This window comes from Perca flavescens, chromosome 18 (assembly GCF_004354835.1).
Source record: "Perca flavescens isolate YP-PL-M2 chromosome 18, PFLA_1.0, whole genome shotgun sequence".
Classification (NCBI taxonomy): Eukaryota; Metazoa; Chordata; class Actinopteri; order Perciformes; family Percidae; genus Perca; species Perca flavescens.
Window position 1 is genome coordinate 11,254,284 of NC_041348.1, and position 19,328 is coordinate 11,273,611.

The following is a 19,328-nucleotide window of genomic DNA, read 5'->3' on the forward strand; positions in this document are numbered from 1 at the left end:
TCAACATTAACATGCATGAGTAGGCTTACAGACAATTCTGACCAATCACCGAAAAAGTCCTCTTTCCTTATTTTTTTAGATTTATTTTTTTAAGTACAAGGAGCCTACTGAAAATGAGCTCAAACTGTATTTTACATAATTTCTGCATATTTGAATTCCGTAAATGATCCACAACTCGAATAAAGTGATGGAGAATTAGTTAATCTGTTAATTAGTAATTGGCACAAAAGTAGTGTATCTGAGTTTGGGAAATACAGCGTTTACAACATCTACATCATTGTCCTCAATGTTATCTACATTCCTGGACATTCCTGGGAAATTGTTTTCTATAGACGATCTCTGTACAGGAGTAAAAGTATTGGCCAATGAAACTGCTTAGGGGCGTGGATTTTCGGCAGGCTCGTGCGGCCACACTGCAGAGTGGGCGTTTAATAAGCCGTCTCGTCTCACTCTAGCTCATACATGACTTCCCAATACATAAGTTGGGTTACTCCAAATCTTGATATTTACAGTCGCGGTCGGCCGACAAAAATGACAGAAAGCTCATCGAACAAGCTGCTAAACGGAGACTCCTGTCACTGGACCTCAAACGGTAAAAAATCGAGTAAAAATGGCTTCGTGAAGAGCCACGGGCTGTTTCAAGAGCCACAGAAGTATCGTCGCCCCAGGGAGAAGGTAAGGCCCAACGGTCAACTGCTCGATAGGGGAGGACCATAAACAAGCATTGATGTGTTCGGTATTGCATGTACTAGACTAGTTTGAATTAACTAAATAAGGTGAGCACATGTTTTATTAATTATTTTTCCCCCGTGTATAATTTGCGGCTATGCATTCTTGTTTTGGAGTATGTTTTGTTTGCAAAAGTGTGAGCTGCGGCTAACTTAAAGTCAACCTTCTATGACGGCAGCCGAACGTCACCTGACATGTAAACAGTGTTACATTAGCTAGCTAATGTACGTTAGTTAATTAGTTTGGTTATATGACGTTAGTTTAAATAACGGCCTATGCCTAGCGTTATTTCCTAGCCTTGCAGCTTGTCCCAATGCGGCAAATTTCAAGCTAGCTACCCGGAAATACATTAAACTTAATTTTGAATCAGGTGGCATTCGAAGTACTACTTTTATATTATTAACATTGTGGTTTTAAAACACACATGTTGCTTGTGACCGGTAACGTTATTATATGCTATGAAAGCTGCACTTGTGTTTGCGTTTTAAACTTCTTGTTTTGTGGTAACGTTACATGCCACCTGATCATGGGGGGGGAATTGTAGTGGTGTCTTTTTATGTAACCTTACACTTGTGTGTGTGTGTGTGTGTGTGTGTGTGTGTGTGTGTGTGTGTGTGTGTGTGTGTGTGTGTGTGTGTGTGTGTGTGTGTGTGTGTGTGTGTGTGTGTGAAGGTCTCTCTTTGTGTGAAGAAGACCAGGACCGTGTTGTGTTATTACTAGAGAGCTGTCTCTTGGGGGGAGGGGGGGGCAGTCCGAGCAAGCCTGCTTCCATATGACACTTTAGAGGGAGAGGAATGTATCCAGGCTGTGAAGGGTGTGGTCCCTCCTGAAGAAAAGCACAGAAAACAGTGTGTGTGTGTGTGTGTGGAGGTGGAGTACACACACACATGCCTTTGTTCTGTTTTCAGTTGTTTAAAGCACAGACGATTTCTCAACACAGTCGAGAAATCAAACCTAAAATCCCAGGCTTGCAACAGCATAAAGCTGCAGGGCTACTGACCTTAACATAAAGTGGATTTACACAATTGGCTCCAGATGCTTTTGGCTGTCGCACCAATTACATCCTAGTGCATTTAATGTCTCCATCCTGCCAGAAGTTAGGCAGAGCTGCAGGTCATATCACTCCTGATAATGCTATCAGGTGTTTGTTGTTTGATTTTTTTTTTTTTTTTTTTTGTGATGTCAAACAATGTGATTTGGCCAAATTATACTATGCGCAGCATTTACCAGTAGTTTAGTAATGCCCAGGATTGCTATCAACACTGAAAAAGTGCCATCATGTCATCCTGTTGCTGACATAAGTTCTGCTTGGTTCTTGATAAGGCAACTGAAATTAGAGTTTGATGCACATAGATCTATGTTTGCAAGAGGAACCAGGGTTTTCAAGAACTCCTTTTCTATTGTAGCTGTACCTGCAGTGTTTCCTAAATCATTCCTTCAAACTGATAGGCCTCTGTCCGTTCATTTAACAAGTACAGTACTAAGACCATTTTACAGTATGCCTGAGTCCCAATCGCAGACCAGTGATAAATGTCCTCCTGGGTCTGTATCTGAAAATGTATCTTTCTTTATTGAGCTAGCCATAATCCCCATATTAAGAATATATGAAAGTGGTTGGAAGCAGGTTAATTATGAGCAGGTTGGAAAAAATGATCTCAGTGAGATCATTTATTGAAAGCCGCTTTCAGAATGGAGATGTCAATAATCACTCAGTAAAAATGAGCTGTGACCTGAATAGGCAAGTAGTGGGGAGAGGACTTACTTATTTACTCTGTTTTAGGCCTAATGTGAAACATACACCACATGCAAGCTTCGCTTATTGTCTATACAATGTAATACGATCCTCATCTGTTGAGAGCAAGCATGTAAACCAGCAGATTTCCACAGAGTTTTTTACGGCTGCTCTTCTGGGGACAGTTGCTGTGCTGTCTTGCCATAAACAGATGGTACAAGTCTACCTCTCAGCAGCCCCTGTTTGTCCACAAGTTAAAAAAAAAAAAGAAGCTGAAATAACATCAGTCAAACTGTATTTAGCTGCTGTGGTTGGCATCAGTATGCAACAGTCTCTTTAAACTGTGTATTTGGATGTGAATGGGTTTTTGTGCTCACTGTTTGACAGTTCACAAACCATGGCTTCTGGTCTCTCAATGCACTTTATTAACCTTTTGAGAAAGGGACCTGTTTGACTGACTGGTTTTAAACACAAACACACACACACACACACAGAGTGCAGCGCTCTCCTGTTTCCTGGCTCAGAGGTATTTCTTGGAGAAGCGTGACTGGTCACATGAGGTATGGTTGCTAAGCTGCAGGGCAGAGCTTGTCATGGATGAACGCCTTCATTTGTTTAATAATGTTGGTTTTGTAGTTAGCCAGTCCACAGTCTCGCTCAAAACGATGCTAGTATTTTAGTTTTTGTGGAGCTTCTCCGATGTGTGACCACATTTATATGGGCCCATAATCCAAGGTCAATATTGCTATTCATAAAACTAAATGAATTAGAACCCTGGATTGATGGCCATTTTAATGCTCACTGGTCCATGGGGACCTGGGCATGGTTTGGTCTTGGTCTCCATGAATTAATGCGCTTTTTGTAGCTTTTATTGGGTTTCTAACTCTTTCCAAGAAAAACAATTTTTAAAATCTGCCCTGCTGTCGTCTAGTGAGTGCCCAGCTTACACTGGATTGGTCTGCTATGCTTTCTATCCGGCTTCATTGGCCTGCCTGGTGAAGCAGACTTAATGAGTAAACAGCCTCTATGTCTGGCTAAATAATTACCTTTTATAAAGGAGAAACCACCACCTGGAGTGTTTTTTTTTTTTTTTTTTTTTTTTTTTTTTTCCCCAACAACATTAGGTGGTATGACTTAGTTAATATTATTACTCCTAAATCTGTTAAATATGTTTGTGGAAAAAAAGGTCTTTGGTTTTACCACTTTTTAAAATTGAATTGTAGTCGTAAGTTAATAAAAAATTATTTTACTTTATTGCCCCCCAGAACCAAAATGTCACACACAACTCAAGCCTGTACAAGAAGCCCTTTGCGGAATCATTTGAGGAGACTCCTCTACTGGTGGCCGTGCTCACCTACATGGGCTACGGCATCCTTACCATCTTCGGCTACCTCCGAGACTTCCTTCGCCACTGGAGCATCGAGAAATGCCACGTGGCTCGGGAGAAAGAGGAGCAGAAGGTAAAAGTAGTTTTTTTTTTGTTTTTTTTTACATCAGACCCCTTTTGAATGCAAAGGCTGATTGGAAAACCAACGGAATGTGAAGCCATTCAGGGCTAATTCAGTGACAGAGAAGTTCAAGCCTTCACTTCGGTCCTAATTCTAGAAAAGCACTGCAGTACAAGTCACCTCTTGCTAAATTAGCTGTCTCAGTGTTGCAAGTCTTTCACACACTCTGTCACACCTTTTTTATATCTGGTTCAACAGCTTTCATTGACTGTTCTCGTCTGCCACAGAACAAAGATAGCTCCTCTGGAATATAATGAACTGCCAAGACATGCCATCAAGGGATCATTTCCACTGTCCCTTTTCCCCCTGCAGGATTTCGTCCCCCTCTATCAGGACTTTGAGAATTTTTACACCAGGAACTTGTACATGAGGATTCGAGACAACTGGAACAGGCCCATCTGTAGTGTCCCGGGTGCAAAGATGGACCTGGTGGAGAGAGTTTCCCACGACTACAATTGGACCTTCGAGTAAGTTGCTGCATTGTGGTGTGTGTGTGGGTGTGTGTGGGTGTCGGGTGTGTGTCGGGTGGGTGTGACTGATCCTTAGCTCAACAGGAAGTTCACTGAATTGCACTTTAAGTCACTGACCTCTTATTTCTGATAATAAGCGTGACGTGTTAGCCATGATTCAGATGGTGATGTTGAAAGCTCGAGTATCTGTCACATGGTACTGAACAGAAGCACTACAGTATATACGCTAACACAAAGAAGCCCTAAACACACAGTCCTCTACAAATGACACAGGTTGTTATAAATGCATATCAATACAATCGAGATGGCACAAAATCATTTTTGTCCCATTACCTTCATTTTTATTACGTCAAGGACATTGTAGATGTCTTAACTCAGTTTTTTTTTTTTACAAGAACTGCTAGAGTTTTGCGATTTTTCTTTTCTTTTTTTTCCTTCTTTTTTTTTTAAGACTCACAAAATAAATACAATAATATACACAAACTGCCCTGATAACGGCGAAGGTTTTGTCATATTTTATAATTTTTTCTTATCTTATTGGAACGTACAGTATAACGTGAACTATGCCAGCTGAATTCCCTTGGCACAATGCACTTTTGTGTAACTGCCACAGTTATCATGCACTGTGATAATTAAGAATAACATTGAGCAGGAAACGGTTGCCGGGCAACCCAGGCAGTCCGGCACACATGTTGAAATCATTCTTTCTATTAACCCAGAGCGAGGGTATCAATTCTCTGTCTCAGACTTCATCTGTCTCTCTCAGGCACACGGGCCGAGTGGTGAAGGACGTCATCAACATGGGCTCGTACAACTACCTCGGCTTTGCTGAGAACATCGGGGCTTGTGCCAATGCTGCTATTGAGGCCACAGAAAAGTATGGAGTTGGAGTGGGCAGCACTCGCTGTGAGATTGGTAAGGTCAAAAAAAAAAAGTTAGATCTTTTTTTTTTTTTTTTATAGAAGCTTTCATGATTTGTCATCATCTATAGGTGCTTTCTATATAAGGTTTCTTATTATAAAAATGATTCAATTCATGATTAAATGGACCTCAGCTGGTACTTTAACAGCTGCTCCCTCTTTTGTCCGTTGCTCTTTCAGCACACAACAGAGGCTACAGGCTTAAGTGGTTTTGAAGGACTAAAAGGTAGAGTTTTGAAATATAGTGAACCATTGTGAAAGCTTTGAAGCTCAAGTGCGTTTCCATTCAGCCCCTAGTTTGCTGCAGCCACCTTTTTGACGTTGGCAGCTACTGATTAGTTTGTCACACTTAATCTTGTTATCTTTTTCTCAAAAGTAAAGCTGAGGTTTGTGGTGTATTTAGCTTAAAATGGCACTGTGGAGTTTTCTTTCAAACAAACAAAAATGTGTTTAATACATTCAGTGTTCTTCACCCAAACATTTTGTGTGTATCCTTGAAGTATACCAAATGTGTCGAGTGCATTTCCTCCCTCATAAGAAGTATTTTAAATCCAGTATTGTTTACTTCCATGCTTGCTAGCTTGCAGTCTTTTCTTCCCAGTAAAATAGTTTGACGCCATTGTTAGGACTTTGTATCGTGTCACTCAAGTGTGCGCATGTGCAAAAAAAAACAGGGACCCACTCCTAGAATAACAGCTCCATTGTGCTACTAGAGGTCAAAAACTCTACTGAGAACCTTTTAAGGAAAGTGGACCAGACCTCTCTGTTCGTTTAACAGGTTTAAGAAAACAAGTGTGACTTTAAACATTTCTCCCGTAAGACAACTCTGCAAGTTACAGTACACTAATGGGAAGTTGTAGTCAAACTGAGATTATGTCATTTCCAAGGGAGCCTGGACATCCACGAGGAGCTGGAGCAGTTGGTTGCCAGGTTCCTGGGCGTTGAGTCATCCATGGCTTTTGGCATGGGCTTCGCAACCAACTCCATGAACATTCCTGCTCTCACCGGGAAGGTATGGAATTTCATTCACTTCCTTTGTTTTGTTTTTTTGCTCTCCCTCGAACATCCTGCCCCCTTTCTTTTTATTTTTTATTTGATTTATTTTTTGATTTGATAACTTTCTTTGATTTAGTTTTCTGTGTTTTTATAGTTACATTGGCCCCCGTACCCATATTGCAATTGTATGCAAGTGCCATTAACAGTTTGAGTGTTAAAGAAAAACAGTTTCCTGTGCAAAGTGAAAAACAAGCAACGTTTTCAGATGTGTGGCCAAGTTTGAAGAGGACAGACTGTTCCACAACACACTAGTTTCCACCCAAAGCTTTCAAAACAGCTTGAGTGCAGCGGAGATTAATATTTGACAAGTCCCAGCCCCTGTTGTTCTAACCCCAACAAATCACACATACCACTCGTCTTTGCGTCATCACCTGCCTTTTTTCTTCTCTAACCAGTTTCTCTTGAACAGGAAGTAGAAATCTGAGCTCACATGCGCTTTCACCTTGTGATTTAAAGAACACATTTCCTGACAACCGCATGATTGAGAGAGAAGATTTGCGTCACTGCCCTTGTCACAAGAGTTCATACATTCTTAACTGTCACTTTTCGGCAACCTTATGTCTTGGCCTAATTGTGTGTTGTGTAGCAACAGAGGAAATGGTGTGACCTGTCTGCATGTTTGGGTTTGTTGGCTTTAAAAGGTCAATAAGTTGTATTTATCCATAAGCAATATTTTTTGATATAATGAACAGTCGACCTGGAAATGTATTATCTTGGTTATGATCTGTGCATGTGAATATTCAATTCAATTTTATTTATAGTATCAAATCATAACAAAAGGTATCTCAAGACGCTTTACAAATAGAGCAGGTCTAGACCACACTCTATAATTTACAAAGACACAACTATTCCCCTAACAGCAAGCATTTAGTGTAACAGTGGAGAGGAAAAACTTCCTTTTAGGCAGAAACCTCGGACAGACCTCGGCATCTGCCGGGGCCAGTTGGGACACAGACACAGATACAGATGTACAGATATAGAGAAATATGATTCACAAGAATTATAGCAGTTAGTATTATGAACAGTGGCAATTATAGTAACAATAAAGTTAATGGCACTATGACTAAAAATAATAGTTGTAACAGTTAAGGGTGTAGCAGGGCATAGCAGGGCGTATGACTTTTTCCTGATTTCCTGAGACCAGAAAACCATGTTTGGACATCATTGTGGTGGTACATATTTATTAAAGGAAAACGCCGACTGATTGGGACTTCAGCTTATTCACCGTATCCCCCAGAGTTAGATAAGTCCATACATACCCTTGTCATCTCCGTGCGTGTCGTCACTCTGTCTGACGCACCCACCGCTAGCCTAGCTTAGCACAGATCCTGGAGGTAACCGGCTCCATCTAGCCTACTGCTCCCAATAAGTGACATATAAGCTAAATTCCCAATAAGTTGGCGTGTTCTTTAATGGCAACAGGTTTACTTAAAAAGGGAGTATTAAAAGTTCATGTGAAGAGCGTAACCCGAACAAGCCTGGCCATCATTGGCCACACTGCGGGCATGTTCCAGAGTCTTCAGTTCAGTCTGTGCTAGAAAATCATTGTTTAACACACAAACACTCCCAACGTGTGAAATCCTGGGGGAATTAGCGTTATGCAAGCAAAGCTCTAAAGAAGGTTGAACTTGAAAAATTCTTTCTGAATAGTGTTTGACTTTCCTGGCTAATTAGGGATTGCTGCACTCGTAATTTAGAAACCGATCACCAGCTAGGAAATCCAAAACTCCTCAACATCAGCTGTTTTTCTTCTTCTTCTTCTTCATCTTTTTCTCCTTGTTTTTAGGGTTGTCTTATTCTGAGTGACGAGCTGAATCACGCATCGCTGGTGCTGGGTGCCCGTCTGTCTGGGTCCACAATTCGGGTCTTCAAACACAACAGTGGGTGACCTCCAATAATGAGCACATTACCTAAAAAAAAAAGTAGAATCGTGACCTACAAGTACACCCAATGTCTGCAGTAGCACAGAACACGTTTGAAAGGATTAAAGTGGCAGCAGTGGATCTTCCAACACTATGAAACAGGATTTAGCTATATTCTGCCCTACCCAACAGCATGTTGCTTCACTCAAGGCAGGTTTTTATTACAACACTTGTTCTCATACTTTACGTCTGCATTTCTACACCTAACTACCGCTTTGTCTTTCTCTTACATACAGTACTATATAGAATAGCACAGTAGTAGGTGTGGTGTGACCTTTTTTTTCGGTTCAGGTTCAACGTGCACAGACGCACATATACACGCAGTCACCTGAGATCCTGACTTACTAGTTATCCGAGGTCACATTCAACAACCAGGAACCAGGCGGGTTTACTGCTAACAAAATGCTCTTACTGCTTCGCATGCGTGTGATCATAAAATATTGACACTCATCCCTTTAATTGAAGAAAGCTCTCATATTACTTTGGGGTAATAAAGGCTATCCTACAATAGCGGGGTTTTTCTTTGTATTGTAGACATGCAAAGTCTGGAGAAGCTGCTGAGAGATGCTATTGCACACGGGCAGCCGAGGACCCACCGACCCTGGAAGAAGATTCTCATTGTGGTGGAGGGCATATACAGGTATACACAATACTCTTTCTCTCAGACACACGTACAGTGCACGACACGTACACACGCAAACGCACACACTTGCTTGAGCTAGATAATTAAGCTTTTTTATTTTTTATTCTTATCTCGCTGCAAGTATTTTTACATCACGGCTGTAACATTATCACATTGTTTACTGCCAATTACTTGACACCCATAGTTGTCTGGGTGAGGGCTCATTCATTCTTTATTTAGCTTGACTGGTAGTTAGGGGTGTCACGATTTTCTCTCCCTACCCCCGCCTACTTGCACACGTCGGAAGACAACGACAACAAACGCAGCGTAACTTACCGGCCGATGGCATGCAGCTTAAGACACAGGGTAACGTTAGCTTACTGGTAGCCTGCGCCTTGACTTTTCCAGACACCATGGCCACTGTCGGAGTCGGAGATGCAAAGTACCCTTCTGCCATCTAGTGACTGTTGATGTACAATGTTGTTCCTGCAAAAGAGAGGCTCCCTCTCAGTGAACCTTCCCTGAATAAAAAAAAAATGTTTAAATCGAAAATTGAATCAAACTGTGACCTTAAAGTCCAAATTGTGGATTTGGACAATTGTGACACACCTACTGGTAGTGCATTTCTCACTTCATTTGTACATTTGAGGAAACACTTTACAGAAAGAAAGTGATGTATAGTATTTCCCTATATTCATCTATGACATTGCCATCGGTGTGTTTAATGCACATCAGTAGTTGGAGTGTTTAGGACCTATGACAGGCTTGGTAATTCAATACCTTTTACAGCGTGATTTAGTAATATCATAAAGGCTGCTTTTTATGATATGAACATGTCCCCATCTGCACTGTAGCAGCAAACTTAATTTGCAGTAAAACAATGAAGCACTGTATATAAGATACATGTGTGAATCAATAATTCAGCAGGTAAGAGTTCAATGTAGGAATGTTTCCCTGCATTTATTTACCTTGATATTACACTCACGGTTGTATAAAACGTACAGAACAAGACCTTTTCAGATGGGAACTGTGAATGCCAATTTCATGGAAGTGTGCCTACTCTCCTTTTCAGCATAATTTATTCATTGTTCTTTGCAGTGTACTTACTATAAAAGCAGTCGATCCTGTTGATCAATAGAGTTCTAAGAAAAACTATACTAATGCAATTTTAATGAGGTTTCCTTTCCAACGGGCCTTTTCAAAGCAACACCTGCACATACGTAACTAAACGAGTTAAGCAGTTGTCTATAGGATCAACTGCTCACACACTCCCTCCATTACACAGCAGCTATCTGATGTTAGGCTTAAATTGTGGGTGTCAGTTTAACATTACGGTGTGAGCTCTGGGCAGAATATTGAGATGGGAGTGAGAAAGCTCATTGCATTCAAATAAACTGTTTATTAGGTCTCCATATGTCATGATGTACTGCTCAGCATTTCATTCATTTTGACTTCGTTTTCTTGTGCTGAAGTATGGAGGGGTCCATCGTGCGTCTGCCAGAGGTTGTTGCTCTAAAGAAGCGCTATAAGGCGTATCTGTACCTGGATGAGGCCCACAGTATCGGGGCCCTGGGGCCTAACGGCAGAGGAGTGGTGGACTACTTTGGCCTGGATCCCAAAGATGTCGACATCATGATGGGAACGTTCACCAAGAGCTTCGGTGCTGCCGGAGGTTACATTGGAGGCAAACAGGTTGGGGAACTCATGTGTAGATGAAACTAAGAATGTGAGCTCAAGACCGTGGAATAGGAAGCCTTTTGTGTAGCTGGAGCACTTAGTCATTCTCTTTAAGAACCTTAGCAATTTTCCAACTGCTGAGAGCCAGCACGTTGTGTGTCATTCCGTTTTTGGTATTGGTCAACACTGTTTACCAGCAATGGGAGATGGCACCTCCCTTTTCTTTTGAAAAGGAACTGACTTAGTGTTAACTTTCTGTTTCAAGTTGAGTAGAGCTGCAAACAAGACTACTTCAGTTGGTCTAGCCCTAGGTTAAGACAAATCTACAAATGCAAAGCAAGAGTAAGCATACCGATACAAGATGGACTTAAAAACAGAAATTCCTCTCCGTCTGAAACACACATTTTTCACAGTGTAAAATATTGGACAGTTGTCATGCCCAAAATGCCCAGAAGATGGTGCATTAACTGAAATATTGTTGGTTTTTTAAATAAAGAAACCCTCAATCTAAATCTACAAATTTGGTTTATTTACAATATTTTTCATTCTAAATTTTGAGAAATTTTAGCAGCGGTGGCCATCATTCTGCAGCAGCACAGAGGAAACACTGTAGTAACTAGTGATTTTTATCCATCAGGCCTGCTACATTGGAACAAAGTTTCTCTTTACAATGTGTTTCCTGTACCGCACAACTGTTTTCTGTGTTGGCACACTAACCAAATTATTGTTATTGGAAAATGAAAGTGACTCATTATATATTCTGTTGTAATTTCTGCGTCAGGAGCTGATCGACTACCTGCGGCGCCACTCTCACAGTGCCCTGTATGCCACCTCCATGTCCCCTCCTGTTGTCCAGCAGATAATCACCTCTATGAGGATCATCATGGGAGAGGATGGGACCACGCTGGGTAGGTGCCAGAAAATGACAATAATCACTAAAAAAGTGCATCTCTGTATTGGCAGCAGCGTTACGTAATGAGAAGAGAGGGCACTAAAGCCAGATTTAATCACCATCCGGTCTCAAAGATGGTGAGGTGACAGACATCATCTTTTAGGCTGTGATCATACAGAGCATATTTGCAGGTTGCAAAACACAAGGCACACTGCACTGCCTTGCTTGTTGAAGACACCCTGGAGTTAAATGACGTCAGGTGTTTGTTTTTTCCACTCGGAGTTGAAGTTTTTTCCATTGGAGGTGTTCAGGATGTTCTGCAAAAAAAAAAAAAAAAGAGGTGCAAAAGCAGCAAGCCAAACGCTTCACTCTCATTGAAAATAATTACAAACCCCCCCACCCCCCAGGCTGTTAAACACACGCTCGGTCTGATCAGGGCCCTAAGATTGTTACCTTGAAGAAGATATGCAGAAGGCTTTGAGTGGGATACACACTGAGCAAGTAGAAATGTAGTCTTGTTGAGTTTTTCTTGCTTTATTTTATGTTTCTTGTGGTTGCAGCAATTCTGAAATGTTAAAGATGTCCGGGGTCACTCACTTTTTGTCAGTCTGATTTGAGCACGTAGTTACACGATACCATCAATGACCACACGGCGGCAGTATAAGCCTGTGTCTCGGACTTAATTCATTCCTGCTAACCAGTCTGTAGCCAATGACTGGCTGCTGGCAGACATCAGTTACTATGGCGTCAACTCCCATCAGCTTTGCCACCTTTTTGTACTTTGACTTGTTGATACTGAGTGTGCTGGTTTACCTTTGAAATGTTTCATTCCCAGCCAAGAGATAAAGGCTACTATCTATGGCCAGCTGGCAATTATTTACCAGTCAATAAAGGTGTGCCAAACGACAGCCTTGTCAAAGTGTATGGCGTGTGAACAGGTGGGTTTTAGAATGTTACATAATCTTGGTTTTCAAAATGAGCGACAGTTGGTAGGTTAAGCTGGATTACTTGGGAACAATATATTTATTATTTTCTAATAGTTTGATGGTTACTTCTGATTTTAAGAACCACTTTTTTTTTTTTTTTTTTTTTTTTTCCCTACCCATTCTGATGATGGCACAATAAAACCTGCAGTATGATTGTGTCTCTTCAGCATGGTTTTGCATATTTCAAGGTCTCTTTCTGTAGTCCTCTATAGCAGCCTCCTCCTGCACATTTTTAAAGCAGATGTGTGGACAGTTCCCCACCTCTGTCCGATTCAGCCCAGGTTGATGGAAGGTCTTGAAGTGCTGGTATGTTGACTCTTCTACCCTCCGCCTTTATGGCTTTCAGATGTGTGTTTCTTTGCCTTCATGCTGGGTGCAAAGCAGCATGGTGCTTAGCACCAGATATCTGTGCAGATCAAACTCTGTTGGACTCATCTCCTCCACACACAAACGGGTCACTAAGGCTTGTTTTTCTTGCGGGGCTTCACCCCTTAACTCTTTACCGGGCTTGATTGATGCAGCCTTTGCTGAAAAGGCTGACTTAAGATCAGATCGCCTTTTTCCACAGTCATTCACTCATTAGGTACAGAATTAAACACCTGGAGCAGCCTTTTCTAGTATGACTGGCTGACCTTACAACATATCCCAGCCTCCTCGTAGGAGACCAACAATGACCGTCTGATTGGTCGCAGCGCTCTCACTGTTTTTGAAATTCAGGCGTTTGAAGATTCAGACGCTGACACAAAGTCAAAGTGACAGTTGAGCTGCCTGCTAACGGTTTGTTGCTGCGGGACGGCTGCTCGTGGTTCCCGGCACAGGCCTGCATCAACATGGACGTTTGTTGTTTGAAGCTTACATCAATCAAATATGTAGATGGGGACATAAGGGTTCTTTTCTTCAATATAAAAAGAATGCGTAAGTGTTTGAAAAGCAAAATGTCTGAATATAATATGCTACAGTTTTTTTTTTTTTTTTTTTTTTTTTTTCCTTTTTCAACTGATCACTCTGTGCTGGGAATAGCTTTGGATTCCTTGACTGCGGAAAAACAAGGTCTGGATAAATATAATGTCTGACTTTGTTGTGTCTCAGGGTGCTTTGAAGCCGTGGTGTTTCTGCTCTGTTTTTCAGCACGGCCAGGCAGATGTGTGTTGCTGTTGGCGCTTTGTGACATATGGTTATTTGTTTTGTTGAGATGCTATCTCTGGAGGCTCGGCCCGAGGATTCAGTGAGTGAATCCACAGTGGACACGTGAGGATTGATGCCTGTTTAGCTTCAGCCCCTTGACCTCGACCTTAAAGAATCCTGCTCGTCTTCAAAGCCAAGTGGCGTAGCGCTGTCTCCAAATAAGTGTAGGACGCTATAAAAGAGTTTTACACTCATCCGATGGATTTCTTTTTTTTTTGTTTGGTTGACGTGGTTTTGTGACTGGAGCAGGACTTGGCGAATGGATGCGGAATTCTCACTCCACCTTGATCAGTTTTATTAAACTAACTTGGGCTTGTGCTGTCAGATGACATTCATGTTCTTCATTTTAAAAGCAGGCTAAATAGAAGAATGCAGAAATAAGCAATGATGGATAACTCTGCAAAAGTACATGCTGTTCCTTGTTTCCTTCACTTGGCCTCTGAACAAGAGCGGATAATACAGTTTTAGGAGTATTACAAACATAACAAATAACATATCTAATAGTGTTGTAGGATCTGCACCCCTTGTGGTGGAAACGCCTGTGTGATGCAAACTGGATCCTCGTCACCGAGGTTGTCTAATTGCAACAGAACTTTAAAAAAAACAAATTCTCATCCGTATGGAAGAAGGTCTTCTTTCAACATCGAGCTACTGTTACTGTAAAGTGAGGCAGGCTTTCTACCTAAAGACCAAGTATAAGTTACTTTGTCAGTTTGCTTTGAGTAAAAAGAATAAGCTCAATAAAACCTGTTTCTCACATTGTGAAACATCCCTCTGTTCATCTCCCCCTTTCCAGGTATCGATCGCATCAGACAGCTCTCCGAGAACACCACCTACTTCCGCAGGGAACTCCGTGAAATGGGCTTCATCATCTACGGCAACGAGGACTCGCCTGTAGTGCCCATGATGCTCTATATGCCGGCCAAAATTGGGTATGGGATTCTCATGCATTTCATATTATTTGATACATTTTCAGTGCTTTACACATCAAAGGAAATTTAGGCTGGCTAATTGGATGCATTTCCCAAATGATTTCACATTTGGAAAAGACATAAAAGGCTTCTGCTCTAATTTTAATGACTTGTTGTAATGTTGCCCTTTTCAAAATAGAATCGGACTTAGTATGTGGAAAACTGTTTATGATGTCAACTTCTCACATTAAAGAGAACACCATCTAAGATTTGCAGAGTGTCGCCCTGTGTCTAACGTCGCCGTTGCTTTTCAGGGCATTTGGTCGGGAGATGTTGAAGAGAAACATCGGCACCGTGGTCGTCGGCTTCCCGGCAACGCCCATAATCGAGTCGAGGGCACGTTTCTGCATTTCAGCTGCCCATACCAGAGAGATGCTTGACACAGTAAGTCATCCTGTAAAAAGTCCAATCACTGTCCAAAACACAAAATGAAATAAGGTTTCTGTATTTATCTTACATTCAAAATAAATAGGTGAATATAGATTTTTGTTTTAACGGTCCCATGGCATGAAAATGTCACTTTATGAGGTTTTTTAACATTAATATGAGTTCCCCCAGCCTGTCTATGGTCCCCCAGTGGCTAGAAATGGGGATAGGTGTAAACGGAGCCCTGGGTATCCTGCTCTGCCTTTGAGAAAATGAAAGCTCAGATGAGCCGTTTTGGAATCTGCTTGTTATGAGGTCATAACAAGCAAGGTTACCTCCCCTTTCTCTGCTTTGCCCGCCCAAAGAATTTGGCCCACCCATGAGAGAGAGACATCATGGCTTTCAAACGAGAAAAGTGGCAGTTGGTCAAGGCCACACCCCCACCCTCCACCTTGCCCCTCCCACTCTCCTCCTCAATAGCTACAGACACAGAAATGGCACATACTAAGGAAAGCTCATTGTGGGACTGGCTCTAGTGGCTGTAGTTCTGCACCAAAGCTGAATTTCGGGAAAGAGACTTCAGATACAGTATTAGGGGACCACTAAGGTCTATATAAAAGCATCCAAAGAGCACCATGTCATGGGACCTTTAAATCAATAATGCAAAAAAAAATTAATCCCAGTTAAAAATTTCAATTTCCATCACAGACCTCCCATAGGTTTACAGTTTTTAATCACTGCAAAGGACCGTGGCTGATTCTTGCCATTTATTTCTTCACTTTCTTGTTGCAGAAGCTTTTCTCCGATGTCTCGCCATAAAAGGGCTGTATTTATTCTAAAAATGGAGTACAAAGATTCTACTTGCAGTGGGAACAAAACAACTTCAAAATGAGCATTAAAATGGTCATTAGCACGTCGGCACAAACTGGAAAAATGCCTCTAATGATATTTGCATTTGCTCCACTGTCATCTCTTATATGCCTCAGCGATGAGTAAAAGTAGTTTCTTGGACACATCTGGGCTCAATGTTTGTATCGAGTGCTGCCACTTCCAATATACAACTGCCATTTGGTCTTTAGTTCTCATCCAAGATGTGAAGAGCGAGACATCTTCTTCAGGGGATGTTGTTACAGGACAAACTAAATTTTATCCTCAACATCATGTAGGAGTTTGTTTGCATTCATGGGTGATCATGTATCCAAGAAGCACTCAGTGGGCTTTTCTCAGCTGTTGATCAACCAGATCTGCCTGCCTGACTGCTGACTGACCGTTTTCTATGTTCGAGTGTGTGTCCTTCTACATACTACGTGTGCCCGTTGAATAATTAAGGCTCCCAATGGGTCCTTTTATTATAAAGAAACTTGGAAGGCCAAGCTGTCTCCGAGTATTACAGCGTGGCTCAGACGGAGACTTTAATTTGAGCAGTTCTGCCTCTCCAAAGACACTTCATTCATCTTACTGAGGAGCATGTCAACACCGTTTGTAATAGTCCATTTAAAGGGCATCAGCTTGCCTTTTGTGGAGTACTTCGAGGAGCCGCTTTTTCCGTCTTTGGAACAGCCAGCCCTCGCTATTTCTCAAACCATGGAATCGGGAAAAAAAAAAAAAAGGTCAAGAGGAAGGTAAATTGTTTCCAGGTGCCCTGCGGTGTTGCAATGCTGATACAGTCTCTTGTGGAAAGACGTGGAGGAGTTTCTGTTCAGTTGTGGTTTATGCAGGGAGCCTTCTGTTCACCTTTTGCTTTCAGAGCCCCCCCCTTCTTCAGCACCGCCATGTTTTAATGCTTGAAAATCCAAGTGTGATTAAGGCTTAACACTTCATGTAGCAGCTACAAACAATTGTCTTTCAGGTTGTCTAGCTATTTGTGCAATCTGCTCTTTCTTTTTTTTTTTTTTTTTACTCTGGCTGTATTCACTTACTTTTGATTGACATAAATAATGTCTTTTTGGATTGAGATTAATAGCATTCCTCCTGTTGTTTTGCCAGGCGTTGAAGGCCACCAGTGAAGTGGGCGACCTGCTGCAGCTGAAGTACTCCAGACGTGAACGGCCTCTCCCCTCGCTTGGTTGGATGGCCGAGGAGAGCCTGCTTCAGGACTGAGCCACATCGCCTCCTTCTTCCTCACAGCTCAATGTTCCTCCCTCACTTGACCTTTTCCTGTCCGATATCCCTCATTTTCCTCTGAGCCACTGTCTCCAACCCGCTTCGCCATATCTCCTCAAATCAGACTCCCGTGGACAGAACCAAAGTCTTCAGTTTTAAAAGCTGCACACTAGCACCACTCATTAGCCCGTGTGCAGTCTGTGACCTGTACAGCTGATTTTACCGATGGCAGGGTGGGACCAAAATCCCCCTACGTCTGTCTGCACATATGTCCCTTCAGTTTGTCCTAACTTATTGTGACTGCATTGGTCTAAAGTCAAGTCTTATTCCTGTGTGCACCTTTTTACATGTGTGTCCTATTCGTGCAATAGCAACAACAACTTGGAGTTTCTTTATAATCCAAAACAACCTAGAGCAAAGTAGACAGATTTTTGCCTCAAGTTCCTACTTGTGCACTTGGAGAAAAAGAAATCTGATCATAGCTGTTGCCGTGATGAACACAAAAGGAAAGAATGATATATGTACAGTAAATATTATTTAACCAGAAGTTGGTATTGCTGCATTAGGGTAGCATCCCAAACCTCAAAGAGAGATACATTATTTTACAAGAGTAACATTAGCATATGTACTCCATTTGTATTTATCCGATGGCTTTTTTTCTTTTCTAATCACTTTTACTTGAATAGAGAGTATAGAATTTTGGGTTCTTTCCCTAACCAAAGGATGTATATGTATAGATATGTTTTATACCTTTTCTCTTAAAATGTAAAGCATATGTTCCAAAAGTAAACATTTAACAGGGAAACGATCCCAGGGAGCAAGAATAAGGAACATTTTTATTCCTTATTTTCGAGAAACTATTTCAGCCTTATTTACACCTGCACTCAAAATCTTGAGCCCAGTGTCTTTAACATTTCTATGAGCTTATGAGCTACATGTGTGATTATTTTTTATTTTTATTCTTTTGCTAAATCTTTCTCACTCAAGTGCTTTCGTGTGAATCAGCGTCGACACCGATCTCTGAGCGCGATGACACGCTGTAACTTAGGTCTGTATGTATGACGATGCCGCTCCCGTGCCCATCTGATTTACAGACTGCTTTATTTATTTAAAATGTCTTTGTCATCTTATTTCTGTGAAACATTATTTTGATCTGGAAGGCAGCTCAAAATGTATCCCAGTTTGTCTTTGAACTACCTACACGTCTTAACTAAAGTGCTCGCACTACTGACAGGCATTGTAAATGCACAGATGACGTAGTCACTCAAATTTGCAAGATTTGTATGTGTATGCTTCAAATGTTAACTTATATTTCATCATCAGTGGTCATCTTCTAGAATGACATTCCATATCCGTGTCAATTGTTTTAGTTGTACTGTTTTTGTCTCCCTTTTCTGTGGGAGGTCACCCCAAACATGGCATACATGCCACTGTCACTGTCAAATATCCTGCTGATGTGTTTATGTTCTACAACCTAATTGATGTGAATTTGGAGTGTAGCCAGTGTCAGAAAGCTGGCCATTCCTATAAATGTTCATCAAAGTGATTAAACGCAACTCAAATTTCAAGAAGCTTTTGTTGATATTTTTTTTGCATTTTAGCATAGCACGACAACTGTTGGGGGGGGGGTTTCTTTTAACTTTACATCCATTAGATATTAATTGTCTTTGAGTGAGTCATTCCAATATTGTTGGGGTGAGGTTTTTTTTCACAGAAAATGGCTTGAATAACAACTAGGAATAGAATATAAAAGGTGGAACACATGACCATGATCTTGAATTGCAATCTTCAGAAATGTGCTCCTACATTAAAATAAAAAAAAAAGATTCTCGTCAAAGTTTCCTCTCAAGCTGTCTGCAGCACCGTGCAGTATGTCAAGTCTCTACATTTCTGTCTATGGAGGCAAGAATGTAATTGCAAACAGCAATGTGACCGTTTCTCTCAGCCAGGTTTCCCTCATTGAAACTGAGGAATTAAAGTCAAAAGAGATTATCTAAATGTTTGAGTTGCTTGGAGCTCTTTGATGTAATGCGAGTTTTCCAGCCTAGCTTTCCACAACTACCTGCAAACTGCAGGGACCATTGGAAACTTGCTTATCAGTTGCTTTTGCCCTTGGAATTGTATTTGGGTTAAAGATAAACCACTCGGAGGAGTTTGTAAAGCTGTGATGTTTGTTGACCACGCTGTTG

General features: G+C 41.4%; 1 protein-coding gene across 1 annotated transcript; it reads left to right on the forward strand.

Annotated features, from left to right (window-relative positions):
* The first annotated feature begins 404 nt into the window (after positions 1-404).
* On the forward strand, positions 405-18,707 carry sptlc2b (serine palmitoyltransferase, long chain base subunit 2b). Its single transcript, XM_028605165.1, has 12 exons — positions 405-675; positions 3,727-3,921; positions 4,282-4,436; positions 5,206-5,354; positions 6,247-6,371; positions 8,202-8,295; positions 8,872-8,977; positions 10,432-10,651; positions 11,418-11,544; positions 14,496-14,631; positions 14,925-15,054; positions 17,023-18,707. The coding sequence occupies exons 1-12, from the start codon at positions 463-465 to the stop codon at positions 17,134-17,136; spliced, it is 1,764 nt and encodes a 587-aa protein (XP_028460966.1). The 5' UTR covers positions 405-462; the 3' UTR covers positions 17,137-18,707.
* Positions 18,708-19,328: the final 621 nt, after the last annotated feature.

Coding starts and splice junctions, on each gene's coding strand:
- sptlc2b (XM_028605165.1), top strand. CDS start 463: ATGACTTCCCAATACATAAGTTGGGTTACTCCAAATCTTGATATTTAC. Junction 10,652..11,417: donor GTTACATTGGAGGCAAACAG/GTTGGGGAACTC, acceptor TTTCTGCGTCAG/GAGCTGATCGACTACCTGCG. Junction 15,055..17,022: donor CCAGAGAGATGCTTGACACA/GTAAGTCATCCT, acceptor TTGTTTTGCCAG/GCGTTGAAGGCCACCAGTGA.